Source organism: Apteryx rowi, unplaced genomic scaffold (assembly GCF_003343035.1).
Source record: "Apteryx rowi isolate R43461 unplaced genomic scaffold, aptRow1 scaffold_32, whole genome shotgun sequence".
Taxonomy (NCBI): Eukaryota; Metazoa; Chordata; class Aves; order Apterygiformes; family Apterygidae; genus Apteryx; species Apteryx rowi.
The window spans coordinates 3,361,081-3,374,550 of record NW_020449641.1 but is presented as its reverse complement, the minus strand read 5'-3'; the positions used below and the strand labels follow the sequence as shown (position 1 = coordinate 3,374,550).

General features: G+C 49.2%; 1 protein-coding gene across 1 annotated transcript in view; it reads left to right on the top strand.

Moving 5' to 3' along the window:
• Positions 1-13,114, top strand: part of P3H2 (prolyl 3-hydroxylase 2) — an 86,574-nt gene extending 73,460 nt beyond the window's left edge. The window contains exons 5-15 of the mRNA XM_026070944.1: positions 510-652; positions 2,132-2,221; positions 2,790-2,830; positions 3,340-3,434; positions 7,723-7,850; positions 8,435-8,530; positions 8,623-8,773; positions 9,394-9,511; positions 10,213-10,288; positions 11,538-11,678; positions 12,928-13,114. Coding sequence (XP_025926729.1) covers positions 510-652; positions 2,132-2,221; positions 2,790-2,830; positions 3,340-3,434; positions 7,723-7,850; positions 8,435-8,530; positions 8,623-8,773; positions 9,394-9,511; positions 10,213-10,288; positions 11,538-11,678; positions 12,928-13,020 — 1,172 coding nt within the window. The 3' untranslated portion in view covers positions 13,021-13,114. The remainder of the gene's footprint in view (positions 1-509; positions 653-2,131; positions 2,222-2,789; positions 2,831-3,339; positions 3,435-7,722; positions 7,851-8,434; positions 8,531-8,622; positions 8,774-9,393; positions 9,512-10,212; positions 10,289-11,537; positions 11,679-12,927) is intronic.
• The last annotated feature ends 356 nt before the right edge of the window (positions 13,115-13,470 follow it).

Genomic DNA, 13,470 nt, shown 5'->3' with positions numbered 1-13,470 from the left:
ATGTACAAGCTTTTTTACTCCTTTGCCAAATTAGAGGTTTAATGTGGTGGTAAAACTCAGAGAGCCCTGAGAGATCCTGCACATGAGAGAGGCAGTTTGCTGCCAAAGAGCATCAATATCCTACCTCTGTGAAGAGCAGGGCCTTCCAGCACCTGCCGGGTTAAGGATGCGGTGAGAGCCTGGCATTCCTCCCTGGACGCCTCTCTCCCAGTGACCCACATGCCAGTCCGGCACTGCTTACTTCAGATCTGGTTCCTCCCTACAGCCCAGGGAGGACCGCGAGACCTGCTCCCCATTCGCTGTGCTCTGCACCCCAAAAGTCTGCAGGGTCTAGGGCCTGGTGCCATCTCCCAGGTTCAGTCCCTGACCTGTGCATGACTGCACAGGTTCCTTCCTCCTCCCTTCTTGCCTCCTTGCTCTCTGTGCTCTGTGACCCTCCTGGCACAGCCAAAGGGGTGACGGTGCTGGGCACTCCTCTGCCCCCTAACAACTGCTGTGTTCCCTTCCAGTCGGTGACTATGTAAAAGCTCTGGAGTGTGCCAAGTCCTACCTCCTCTTCCACCCAGATGATGAAGATGTCTTAGAGAACGCAAGTTATTACGAGGGCCTTTTGGAAGGTACTCTGGATCCAGACACCATCAAGCCCAGAAAGGTGAGAACAAATGTCACGTAAGAACATTTGGTAGCACAGTGCAGAAGCATCATCTGGAAATAAATGCAGCTTGGCAATTTTCCCATCTTGGGACCACTTTGAAAACAGATGTGAAGATGATGGACTAGCTGGCAATGCAGACTGTAATAGTGCAGATCCAGAGGGGCTGGTGTGAGCGAGAAACTGGAGAGCAGGGTCTTCTTTAAATTGGGACTTTAGCTAAACAAAGCCCAAGCAAGGGCAGTGTGGGTGATGACTGAGCACCTGAACAACGTAAACCCTTCCTTTCTCTCAGTGCTCTGGAGGAGGCATGTGAAGGAGGAATGTAATGAAACACTGAGCACAAGGGGAACCTCCATTCAGAGAAGGCTGGAAAGTATTTTCCCAAGAGAAGTTTTGGATGTCAGCATTACTGCTTGAGTCACTGACAGATAGCTTAGAGTTAAGTGTTCAGCCTGTTCTGCAGGGAGCAGCATTGCCATAGCAAGGTTAGGCTGGGGTCAAACAATCAAATAGTATTTATTCAATCACCCAGTGGGACAGACTTCCTCTTCATTCAGGGTAATTTTCATCCGTGGTTCTGTGGCTGCCTTTCTCACRATGCAGAACATGAGAAGTTCCTCTCATCTGATCACAGCCCTGCTCAGACTCATTCGTTTCGCTCTGTAAGGGGAGGTCATCAGGATTTGGATTTTCTGTTCCCTAGGAAATTTCTTGATTTCCAGGAAAACCATGTGCTGAAATGGTAAAAAACAAGAACAATCATCATTTCTCCTCACAAAGTGAATCTAGGAAAAAAATGAAGTTGACAAAAACATTTCAATCTGTTTCCAATGTTTTGACATCTTCTGTAAAAGAACGCAATTAATTTTGTTTTGCAAAGTAATTTTCTAGGAGAAAACCTAGTATTTCGTTACATATTTTTCATACAAAAATCTTTGTTGGAAGATTTCCAGCTAGCTCTGCTTTTGTGGTCCCCGTCCCACAGTACCCGAGTGCCTCACAGAGTGCAATGTTTGAACCCACCCACCGTTCCTGCCAGACAGGGCTGGGCTATTAGCTCCATGTTACAGACAGCCGAGGCACAGCTCAGCCAAGGTCCGTATCCCAACAGCCCGAATCTGCCTCCAACTCTGCAGCTGGGGTTTCCCCAGTCAGCATCTTACTGAGAAATTGAGAGGTTTTCCAGGGTGCTCAACTCTCTCCAGTAATGATGCACATGTATTCTGGGCGTTCGGTCTTCATAACTGAGGAGCTCACCACCTCCCCAGCCCACACAGGAGGTCTGTAATGTAGCAAGCAGCGCAGCCTTGTGCCCCAGGGTTGATTTAAGGCATGATCTAGGAACTGGTGCATCCTTCATCTCCTAGGAGTCTGAGGTGATGCATGAAAAGCAATTCCCTGTTTRAGCAGAGGTACGTTTGCCGTTTCTTGTGAAAACTACACTTATAGCAACTCCCTTTCTCCTCCTCATTTCAGGAAGCTAAAATGCTGCTGAGGCGCCATAAGCTGGAATCTCACCTCTTGCAGATGGCTGCAGCCGGCCTTGGATTCGTCTACACAGAGCCGGTAATGCCCGTGTCTGTCACTGCAAGGGCTGTTTATGGGTTTACAGCTATAGCAATGGCTTCCCCCTCTCTCCTTGCTGTAAAGCAAGCCCTGTGTTGGTGACTCAGGAGCTATGTCTTGGCCCCGTTTGTTCCCTGTAGGAAAATGGTGTTGGCAAGGCAAGCGAGGCAGCTGTTCCAGGGTGGAGGAGAGGCAGACGCAGCTTCATCCATCCCCTCCTTGGCATCTGGCTGTCTCTCAGCCATCAATCCAGTGAGACATCTTCCAAGTGCCACCCCCATTTTATGGTGGTGGGGTGGGACAGAGAAGGCCAGGCAAGCTGCCCAGCTGAGTGTCCCTATCATGCTGGGTTCCCCCTGTACTCACTGTATGAYGCCAGTTCAGGTCTGGGGTAATCTTTCCATTTGGTCACTCCAGGCAAGCGCCCAAAGTCATAGGGAATGAATCCAGACCAGAGAGATTGACTGATTTCCCCCAGTGTGAGGCAGAGCAAGGAAACCCTGCAGGAGCTTTCTGGGATGAATTTGATCATTAATTTAAAAAGCACAAACTCTCTCTCTTGCTGCAGAACTACTGGAACCGGTATGGAGCCCGTCAGGATGAGCACAGGTGAGTCCTTGCCTGAAGGCACCACCATGCTGTCTGTACCCAGGGATTCGCAGGCACCCATGGGGGCTGTGAAAGGGATGTGTCTGTGATGGAGATACCAGCCTGTCCTCTCAGGAGGTGCTACCATGTCTACCCCAGCACACCATCACTATAGAATTAGGGCCCTTTGCCTTTCCATTACAAATATTCCCACAAGCACCTTATTTTAGCCTAGTGCCTCAGAACCAGTGATGAACTAGAGGGAATTTGGTCAGGGARGCAAGTGTTGCTGTTCAGTTTTTGTTGGTGTTTGTGCTTTGCTGGTGGAAACCATTGTTTCCATTTCCAAGAAAACATTTTATAACAGGACAGGGAAGAGCTTCTACTTGAGTAGTTGCGGCATTCATACAAAGTACCAATTTGTCCATTTTTTGGTGTAGTGGTTTCCAGGGGGGTGCAAAAACAGCATTGTTCCTAGAACTAGAGACCAGTTGCCGAAGTCATGGTGTTCCTCTTCTCTTGCTCCTCAGTGTCCCATCAAGTATTAGCAGTGAACCAGAGGATGGGCCCAGGCTGTCCCTGGGAAAGAAAACTGTGTCAAAACCAGATCGAGAGTTGAAGGAGGGTAAGTCTGATGAAAGTTTTTTACCAAAACCAGAAGTTTTCTTTTATTACTAGAGAGTACAAACTGCCACCATAGTCACCATAATAAGAAAGTCGTCACTTGAGTAATGAGGTCCAAACCTACCTGGGGCGTTGCAGTTTTGCTTAACAGAGAAGTCTCTATTTGACCCTGCAGCAGCATTTGTTGGTCTGTGGATCCTGCCAGCACTATAGTGCTCTTGGATCTGCTCTTCTAACCTGCTGAGCTGCTCAGCACTGAGCCCTGAAATACAGAGTTGGGAGGCTGGTTCTTCATCACCAAGGGGAAGGTGGCACCAACAGTAATCTTTCCCCCAGATGCTCTTAAGATTAAAATGTTCCCTTTTGTCCAGGCTGGAGAAGGACTGATGCTGGAGGCACTGGGCTTTGGGAACTCTGGTACTGATGCTTTGCTAAACATGCTGGACTGCACCATTTCAATAAGCATTTCTGTCTGCAGTCTGGCTTTTGATTTCATGTCTTGGTTTACATCAAACTGCTTGGTTTTAAGGCCTGACGGCAGAGATTTCGACTGATTCAGCACATTCTCTCCAGCCACAGAAAATACCATCACATTTTCTACTAATAGACAAGATTTCCCCCAGAACAATTTTGAAAAATTATGTTGCTGCCAAACTCCAAAGCCTACTCCTTACTGCAAAACTGCAGGATCTCAAATGAGGAGGTTTCTCGTGTCTCTAGTGGGCCAGCTTCACACCAGCAGGCAAAGAAATGTCCCTGTAATATCAAGGACAGTCTCGCCTTTTGGGGAATTTCACAGCTTTCCGTGGCCCAAATTGTCTCCAGCTGTTCAGTGTCTTGTTCAGAGTCTTGTTATCCCTTACTCTAGCTACACAAGTAAAATAGGAAAATATCATAGGAAGATCTTGAACAGCTTGCTAAGCCAAGAGCTGGTTGCTTTATATTTGTTGCTCTGTTTATCTTCTATAACCAAATAATTTTGGAGTTTGTCTTTCTCTGTTTTTCCTTCTGTCTATGTATTTATTTTGGTTTTGAGGCAGAATTTTTTTCAGGTTTGCAAAGAAAACTGAAACTACAAACAAAATTGGGTATTTGTCCATCCATCTGCTTCTCTTCATTGTCTTTTTTTTTTCTCTTTTCACTGCAGAAAGAGGAGAAAAGGTCAAAAGAGAAAAAAGAAATACCCATTTTCATTGTGTACTCCTCTTCTGTACTTATCTCTTCCCCCCCCCCTTCCTCTTTTCCCCGAGTACCTTCACTCCCAAAAGTCTGAAGAACTCCTAATTCCTTTGGGTGTTTTTCACAGAAACATACACAAGGGAAACAGTTCTCTTCTCATGCTGGTTTTGCCTTAGGAGCTAGAACACAATGTGCCTTTCTGGTACATTTAGCCAAATAAATGCCAGTGAGTTTGCTGCTGTCTCCCACTGTGCTCAGCCCTGGGGTGCATGCTGCGTTTGACACCAGAGCACCTCTTCAGGAGCGTGTCTCAGACCCACTGGAGGCAAATGAGTCCTTAGCACAGTCTCTCCATGTGCTTGTGTGTGTGTGTGTGTGGTGTGATTTGAACTGGGATTTCCTTGATCCCTTTGCAGTTGAGTTTAGAGGCCAATGGAGCCGAGGAACATAGCCAGGAACATATTGACGATGTGATACAAGGATCCAGTGTTTGCACCACAGCTCCCAGGGCAGCCCCTGCAAGGTCCCCAGGTCATTCCTGCACTAATCGGTTGCACAGGCTCTTACTCCTTTGCGTTACTTTCTTCCTTTGATCTCGGACCTGGATCTGGGCTTCTCTTCCAAAATAAACTCGCCCCCGCTGCAATTTCTGTTTGGGGAAATGTTAAAAACCACCCAGTTATAACGTGCCAGACAGCCCAGAATATGCTCTGGGTTCTTAAAAGCCATCAGGCAGGAAGAAAATGGCACTGRCTTTAAATCCTCCCCATCTTTCCCTGCTGTATCAAAAGGGCAGTCAGAACACATTGGCCACAGATTGTCCAACTTTGATGCATCAGATACGTTTTGACTCAGTGAAATTTGGGCTTAATGACAGAGCAGAAAGGAACAGAGGTTGCAGGAGAGTAAAATAGGTCTGGTCCTAGTGCTAGGTCCCATGGTTCACCTGGATTCAGAGYAGTCAGTGTTAGGAAATACTACCATGTTGTCAAAAATTCAAGATTTAAGTGACAGGACATTGGCCAAGACAAACTCATTTTAATACTGTGACAAGAAGAGACTGAATGAACCAGAACTTGAGAGCCAGGACACCTAGTTTCCATTTCCAGTGCTTTCTTTGTCTTTTGTATCTGAGCCTGGCCAGCAATTGAGAAACTAAAATGATGCCGCAGTCCTCAGAGTAGCTGCAAGGCAGACAAACAGACAGTGTGAAGCGTGTTGAGCCATCCGTTGTTCATCATTTCATTCGCACAAATGCAGCACTCCTCTCTTTGCATGTATGCTGACCCCGATGAGGTTCGCTGGCTGCTGTGACTTAAACAGCACAGTACATGCTGTGGTATATGAAACAGCAGAACTTTGGTACATCCGACTGAAAAGAGAAGGAAAACCCAAAGGGAACGAGTTTCTTCCCTAGGTTGCTCTATGACACAGTTAGCAGAAACTTGTAAGCTCTCTGGACGTTTGCAAATTCCCTTTTGATAACTTGATCCTGGCAGCCGAAGGTTATATCCTGCCAGCAATGGGGCTCTGAAAAAGCAAAAGACACAAGCAGGACAAACCATTCTTCCAAACCTAAGAATGGCCACAGTGGGTGCACGCAAAGGTGCAGTTGAGATGCTGCTTTGGCCCGTAGCTGATGCCTGGGGAGGAATAGWAGAAACTGGAGAAGTACTGAGTGATCTCTTCCAGATTAGTCCTTTACATGCCTACTCTCCTGCATCTGGGGAAGAGCAACACCCAAGCTGGAAAGCTGCAATGTGAGTTGGAGTGTGCCAGAAGACTGGATTTCAGGGTTCTGTCTCTGATCCGACTCCATTTATAATACRTGCTATTATCAAGCAACAGAGCGGACATGAGGGACATCCCATGCTTTCCATTTCCAAGAAATATAACTCTTCAGAAATAAACTCGTGGGCTAGTGCGGGGGGGGCTCTTCCTTCAGGATTATGTGTCCTCCATCAGCCAAGGGGACCTTCCAAAAATACAAAATRTGCTGCAATAGACAAGAAAGGTAGTAATTATAAAAGCAGTGTAACAGAAAAGTTTCATTGTGCCACATGGTGAGAGGAGCTCTGTGCCTCCGCTTCCTCTGTCTTATTGCAGATTTGTGACAAMAGATAATTTTTCCCATGACTTAGATGCATTTCACCTTCCTCCTGTTGAAACATCTGGTTTAAGTTTTTGTTGTTGCCATTTCTTTTATATGCTGTCTTTGAGAAGATGAGGGGAAGAGGCTTCAGGAGGCGGTGATTTAGTGGCCTTGCGATGTTTTTCTGATCAGGCAGATTTGACAGGGATCAATCCAGACTGGTTCTAAAGAGCTAATCTTTCTCTTCCCCTTGCCTGTTCCCCTCGGCACATGGCAAGGCTCAGTCGTCCTATAGCAAATAGAAGGGACCACCAAAATGGAAGCCACTGGCTTCCGGCAGGGAGAGGGAGACAACTCGGAGGCCGATAGCAGAGAGCAAGGGGTTGCAGTGGCACAGGTTAGACCTTGGGGCAGCTCCTTTGCCATGAGGGAAGGATGGTCCTTGGGGTCCTGCAACTCTCCCACTCCCAGCCTGCTCTTCTCCGTTACCAGCGGGATCGAGCACAAACGATGCTTGCTGTGAGCTCACCATGGCATCAGATTTTCTATACAAATAGAAGACAAAAAAAAACCAACCACTGATGACAACTCCAGACAGTGGTGCTGCATGCCAAGCCAGCAAAATTCACACAGACCAAAGGCAATGGAAACTTGAGCTTTCATTTACGCTGGCTGCTGGGCAAGAGAGCCAGGTTAACCGGTGTCTGTGTCCATTGTGGCATCCCATTGGGTTTTGGCATTTATAGAATGTGGTCCCTGCATTTGCAAGGCAGCTGATGAGAGACTGGAAAGTGCTGATGCTCTCGCAGCAAATTGATTTCACCTCCGGGTGCTTCCATTGCTTCTGTTTCTTTTGTTGTTGATGCAAGGCCAAATTCTGCTCTCAGTTTCACTGCTGTAAAGCTGTTTCCCTAGAAGCGCACCCGGGTGACTTCAGCTGGCTCTCAGCCATGGTGCAAGATGCCAATGAGGCCATATCATGTTCAGCAAGATTATTTTTTATCTCTCTTTCCATCAGGGGGTCCTCTTCTCTACAGCGATGTGAAGTTTGTCTACAACTCCCAACAGCTGAACGGCACCCAGCGAGTGCTGCTGGATAACGTCATCTCAGAGGAGCAGTGCCAAGAGCTTCACAGGGTGGCCAGTGTGAGTAGTCAAGGCTTGGAGTGGGGGAACTGACTGTCACTTGGGTTGAGTGTCTGATGCCCCACACACATTTGGCTGTTTAGAGCTGTGATCAGTCCACGGGGGCCTCTGGGCTTGCATCTCACTCACTGAACCTTTGCAACCAATGCCCATGGAGAGTGGTCAGACACTCATCCCCATAACACACCCATAACCCCTGAACAGGACCTGGTGCCCCATCTTGGGCCATTCTAAAAAAAAAGCTGAAAGGACAAAGCCCATACAGAAATAGCTCTTTTCCCTGTGTTATACATAACCCTGAAGGGTATTCAGCCACAAGCCTGGTGGAGCCTTCTCATCCATCAGCACCTTGGCCTGGGGAGGGGCTAGAGGATACCTGAACATCCCCAGTTTGGAGGTGGGCAGCTGTTTCCCAGAATCTCCAGTTCATGGAGGGCTGCAGCGCCTTCCCACCCCTTCCACCTCTCCTGGTGAATGTGGCCCTGGGGTATTTGGGGAAGAGGATCCCAGGTACTTCCACTGCAGCTACCCCTCTCCTGATAAATCAGTTCGTGTCTCAGCTGTGTTTGTGTCTTTCCTGGCAGGGGATCATGTTGGCTGGAGATGGTTACAGGGGCAAAACCTCACCTCATACCCCAAATGAGAGATTTGAAGGAGCCACTGTCCTCAAAGCCCTCAAGGTACAGCTTCATCCCTCCTCTTCTTCCACTGCCCTCCTTTCCAGCCAGCACACAGCTCTAATTTTCTCTCTCGGCCTCTTTTCCCTGCCCAGTATGGCTACGAGGGTCGTGTCCCGCTGAAGAGCGCCCGCCTCTTCTACGACATCAGCGAGAAGGCTCGCAGGATCGTCGAGTCCTACTTCATGCTGAACTCCACGCTGTACTTCTCCTACACACACTTGGTGTGCCGCACGGCCCTGTCTGGTGAGAGGCTCCAGAAAGGGGCTAGAATCTTGACAGGGAGGTGGGAGGATGGGAGGTTTTCAGCTATAGGGTTTGCTGTGCTTATAGATGTGGTGAGCGTCACTGCTTTGGAGAGGCCCTACCACCAGTTCAGCCCCACCAAGTGGTGTTATGGTGTGATGAGCAGGGATCCAAGTGTGGGAGAAGTTCTGTTTTGTCTGATGGTTAAACTGGTAGCTAAGGGCCAGGCAAAGTTACTGTTCTCTCGGAAGAAAAGAGTGGGGACATTGCTGTCTAGAGAAGTTCATTTCGTGGGATATCTCTTGTTCTTTGTGTCTCCAACTCTCCCTCTTTTCTCCTCCCTCCTCTGTTTTCTCCTCTCACTGCACCCTTTCCATCCCCCCAGCTCTCCATCTCTCTTTCCTCAAATCTTGCTGCAAGGAATGAGCAAAGCTGTGCAAATCCGAGTGCTCAGATTTTGCCTTTTCTCCCCAGCACTTCCTCTCTTCCTCTCGCCTGTGAACACCACCTGAAGTGGGGGCAGGGCAGGCTCAGCTCCTATGACGAAGCTCACAGAGCCAGGCATTTCCATCTCATCCCATCCCTTTTCCTTCCCCCTTCCTCCACATGGTCCTGCCTAGGCCAGCAGGAGAAGAGGAACGACCTGAGCCATCCCATCCACGCTGACAACTGCCTCTTGGACCCCGAGGCCAATGAGTGCTGGAAGGAGCCTCCTGCCTACACCTTCCGGGATTACAGGTAGGAAGGGGGGCTGATCACGGCTGCCTCTCCAGGGGAGCCAGCTATCTTATCCAAGCAACTGAAGGGCACATGTGCCAGGCAGACCGTGCACTCCACAGACTATAAACCCTAAAGCTCCCAGTGACGGCCAAAATGCAATCCAGCAGATAATTTTTGGTGCAAGCAAGCATAAAAGCTAAGCTTCAAGCTAGAATGTAACTGCAAAGGCTCTACTGTATTTTAGGGCCAGGAGTTCCCAGATGTGGCCCACAGGACCAGGTCTCTTGTGTGATGCTTTCAGTGAGAAACAAGAGGATGAGAGCCGGTGGGAATCTGTGTTCATTCTGAGATTTGTCCCCTGCTCAAGGAGAGATCTGCTGATTCTCATCTTTGACTCCAAAACAGAGACAGTTTGGGCAAGATTGTCCTAGCTGATGAGACAGGAAGGAAAGAGGTTTGTCCCCTTTAGGTTGATAACACATAGAGGGATCATTTCTATCCCCAGTGCCTTCTGGCATCATAGGCCATGAAGGAGCTGAACACATATAGTACTGTGGGCCTCGACCAGTTCCCGCAATGGGAATCTTCCCTATCTTCCCTCCAGCAGCCACCACAGTCACCATCTCCATGGAGCTACCTGAGATCTGTCACATAGTTGGGAGGTCAGCCCTAAGCACTTGCTTTTACTTACCTCACTGGGATCCTGCTTCTTCCCCCAGTGCCCTTCTGTACATGAATGCAGATTTCGAAGGAGGCGAGTTCATTTTCACTGAGATGGATGCCAAAACTGTAACCGTAAGTCAGTGGCCTTTCCTGGCCGAGCTGCTGTGAAGTGAATGGTGGGAGTTAATTTCCAAAGCAATTTCTGTGACGGTCTTCTGCAGCCTGTTTGTAAGAGTGTTGGGCTTTATGCTGGGGGAACATGGCTTTCCTGGGCATCCTGTGTCTCATTTCTTGCAGACATCCCATACAAAACCTTCTGTCTGCTGGCAGAGGTGCACAGACCTTGTTCCTTGCCCAGAGGCTGCACCTTGCAGTAAACTGGGCTGCAGATAAGGCGTTTGCACCACCTCTGCTCTAGCAGTGGGTTGACTGAAAAACAACCCAGGYAGAGGCTGGCACTGGTTGAGATTCCTCCTTGCCTCAAGGACCGCTGAGCTCCCACCCCATCTTGTGGCCAAACATGAAGTGATACCAATGCCTCCGTAATACACACTGACATCTTTCTCTGATAGCCAAATCCTCCCCTCGTGTCATGGTGTCAGGTCACTCTTCCTCCTCCCTGCAGTAGGTGAGGGCAGCCCATGTTCAACATCCTCACTGCAGCAACTCAGTCTGCAGAGATGATTATGTCCATCCCGGGGACAGAAGATAGTGTCTGCTGTGCCATTTTCTCCCATAAGACACATTGCAAAAGATTAACCTGGCTTAGGCCTCTCAGAGTATGTCACCACTGCGGACTGTCCCTGAGAGGGACATGGCTCAGGCCTTAGCCCCTGTGCTTGGCCTGGGGTCATGTGGGAAGACAGGCTTCCCCTCCGCAGTTGAACARAGGGTCTAGGCACCACACTGGGGCTGTGGCATCCTGTAGATGCTGGAGGGTAGATTGAGTCTACCTAAGACCAGTGCTTAAGGGTTGGTTTTATTGGCACTTTGATCAGTGAGGTCCTGCAGGATCCTTGTGGACTCAGAAGAGAGAAGAAGGAGGAATTCCAAAGCCTGTGCCAAGGTTAGCCTGATCCTCCCTGCAGTCATGCCATGGCCCATTTTTGCCAGAGGTGGTCACCTGCGGGTTTTGCAATGACTCCACACTGCCACCTCCTTCCTGCACAGTGTCTGTGCAGCAGCACTGAGCCTCAGTCCTCTCATGTCCAGAGTCCTGCATGTCCTCCAGAGCAGCTCACCAAGTCCCGAGCGATGCAGGGACACCCAGTGAGGTCCAAGGTCCTGGACCACTGGAAGCCCAGATGTCACCAGTGTAAATAGCCATACGGCTCTTTGCCACCGTGATTACAATGTCAGCATGTTGCCTGTTTTCCTGCAGGCCTCTATCAAGCCCAAGTGCGGGCGAATGATCAGCTTCTCGTCAGGCGGTGAGAACCCCCACGGGGTGAAAGCAGTTACCAAAGGTCAGAGGTGTGCTGTGGCTCTCTGGTTTACCTTGGACCCGCTTTACAGAGAGCTGGTGAGTTCCTCCTTTGCAATATGAGGGGAGCTGGGGGTACCCAGTGTCCCAGAGGTGCCAGTAGAAGCCCCTGGCTCCTCCCTTCATGCTTCTTAGCCACTGCAGAAAGGACCCATCCTTAGCTTCCAGTCCCACCGTGTCTCCCCCCCCCCCCATTAAACTCCCCGAACAGCATTCCCATGGAATGCGCCTCAGGGAAATGAGGAGCAAGGGACTGCTAGAAGAGCTGGAGGCACCGATACAGAGCAGTTTTCTCTGCTAGTCATGCTCCTGGGTGCAGGTTGCCCTGCCTTCACCCACCAGGATTGGATGCTGGACACGATGCTGGATGGTTCTGCTCAGGGTTGAAGCTGGGCATTTGTGACACCTAGTGGCCAATAACCTAATGAACAGGGAAAGGCCTCATTAGCAATCTGCAGCTGAGAAGACCAGAGTAATGTCCTGCTGCTGCCAGATCCTCAAAGGCAGTTTGGCACCTTCTTCCCATAAGTCCACGAATTTGGACACCTGGATTCCCTGGAAGATCTGGTTTGTGCTGCCTTTCAACTGTCAATCTCCGAAATCTGTTTTAAAAGTCTGCCATATCAGCCCCTGTAYCCCTTCAATAGCAATCCTGTTCTATGGGGATAAAAGGCAAAAGGCCTACTCCGAGCAAGTTCACAGCAAAACCAAGYGTAGGGAGAAAGCAAAACCGTTGTGCTTCCACCTTGTGAATTCTGTGTMTTGGGCAAACTGGTGGGCTGCGATGTTTTGGGAGAAGCTTGTTTTCAGACATGCACATTACTGTTTCTGTCTGCATTTTGGTGGTAGCTGACATCCCACTGTGCTCTGTGCTGTTCRCGCATATGGTAAGAGATCAGCCCTGCCCAGAAAGCTGGAAATCTTAGCTGACAAGGCAAGTGAAGGGGAAGATTTACCAAGGGGACAAGAGGAGGCTCCAACACCCTGCCAGTGGCAGCGACTGTTAGTGTAATATGATAAGGATACTACGATAGGTCAGCTCTGTCCCTATCCGTTATGGCCCTGGAGGGAGGAGGGAAACTGAGGTWTTGAGGTGCAAGGTGATTTGATTAATTTTGCCTAGCAAATCCCCAGGACAAGTTCCAGGCTGTGTCCTGTCCTCTAGACAACACTGCCTAGATGAATTGTCTTGCTGTGGCTGCTCCCAGTGGACTGAACTGCCCTGAAAGAACTGGGGGCAGGCCCTGGAGCTCTGCTGTTACGGTTTCTTCTTCTTCCTTTCTTGCAGGAGCGAATCCAGGCAGATGAAGTGATTGCAATGTTGGAGCAGGAGCGCTTAGGACCCAGTGAAATGAACATCAACCCAAAGGATGAGCTATGAACTAGGCCAAAGACTTTTTCTATTAAATATTTATTTAATATTGTTAATCTTATTAGAACCCTTCTATTTTTGTACAGAGCTGCTGTATAAATTAACAGGTTAATATGATTGTGGAGTTTCAGAAGCGCCTCTTCTGTGTTTAGCACAGCTCTTGCTGGGACCCCTWATTCCTGTGCCAACATCTCCTGCTGGGACTGACTTTTCCTCTTGGATTCCCTGTTCTTCTCTAGCACTTCTCAGGACTCATTCAAACCCACCGTACCTTCTTGGAGGACCCTCTTTTTTCTTCCTCAGGCAGAAGTAGCTGCTTCTCCTCAGCCCCCGCTGGGAGAATTGTCTCCAGTGCGATGATGGAGCATTGACAGCCCCTCTTCCTGTCCCTGCTGAGTGCTGGCCAAAAACCCAGGTGGTGCTGCCCTGAGGGAAACTGCCCCCCCTTTCCTCTTGGAA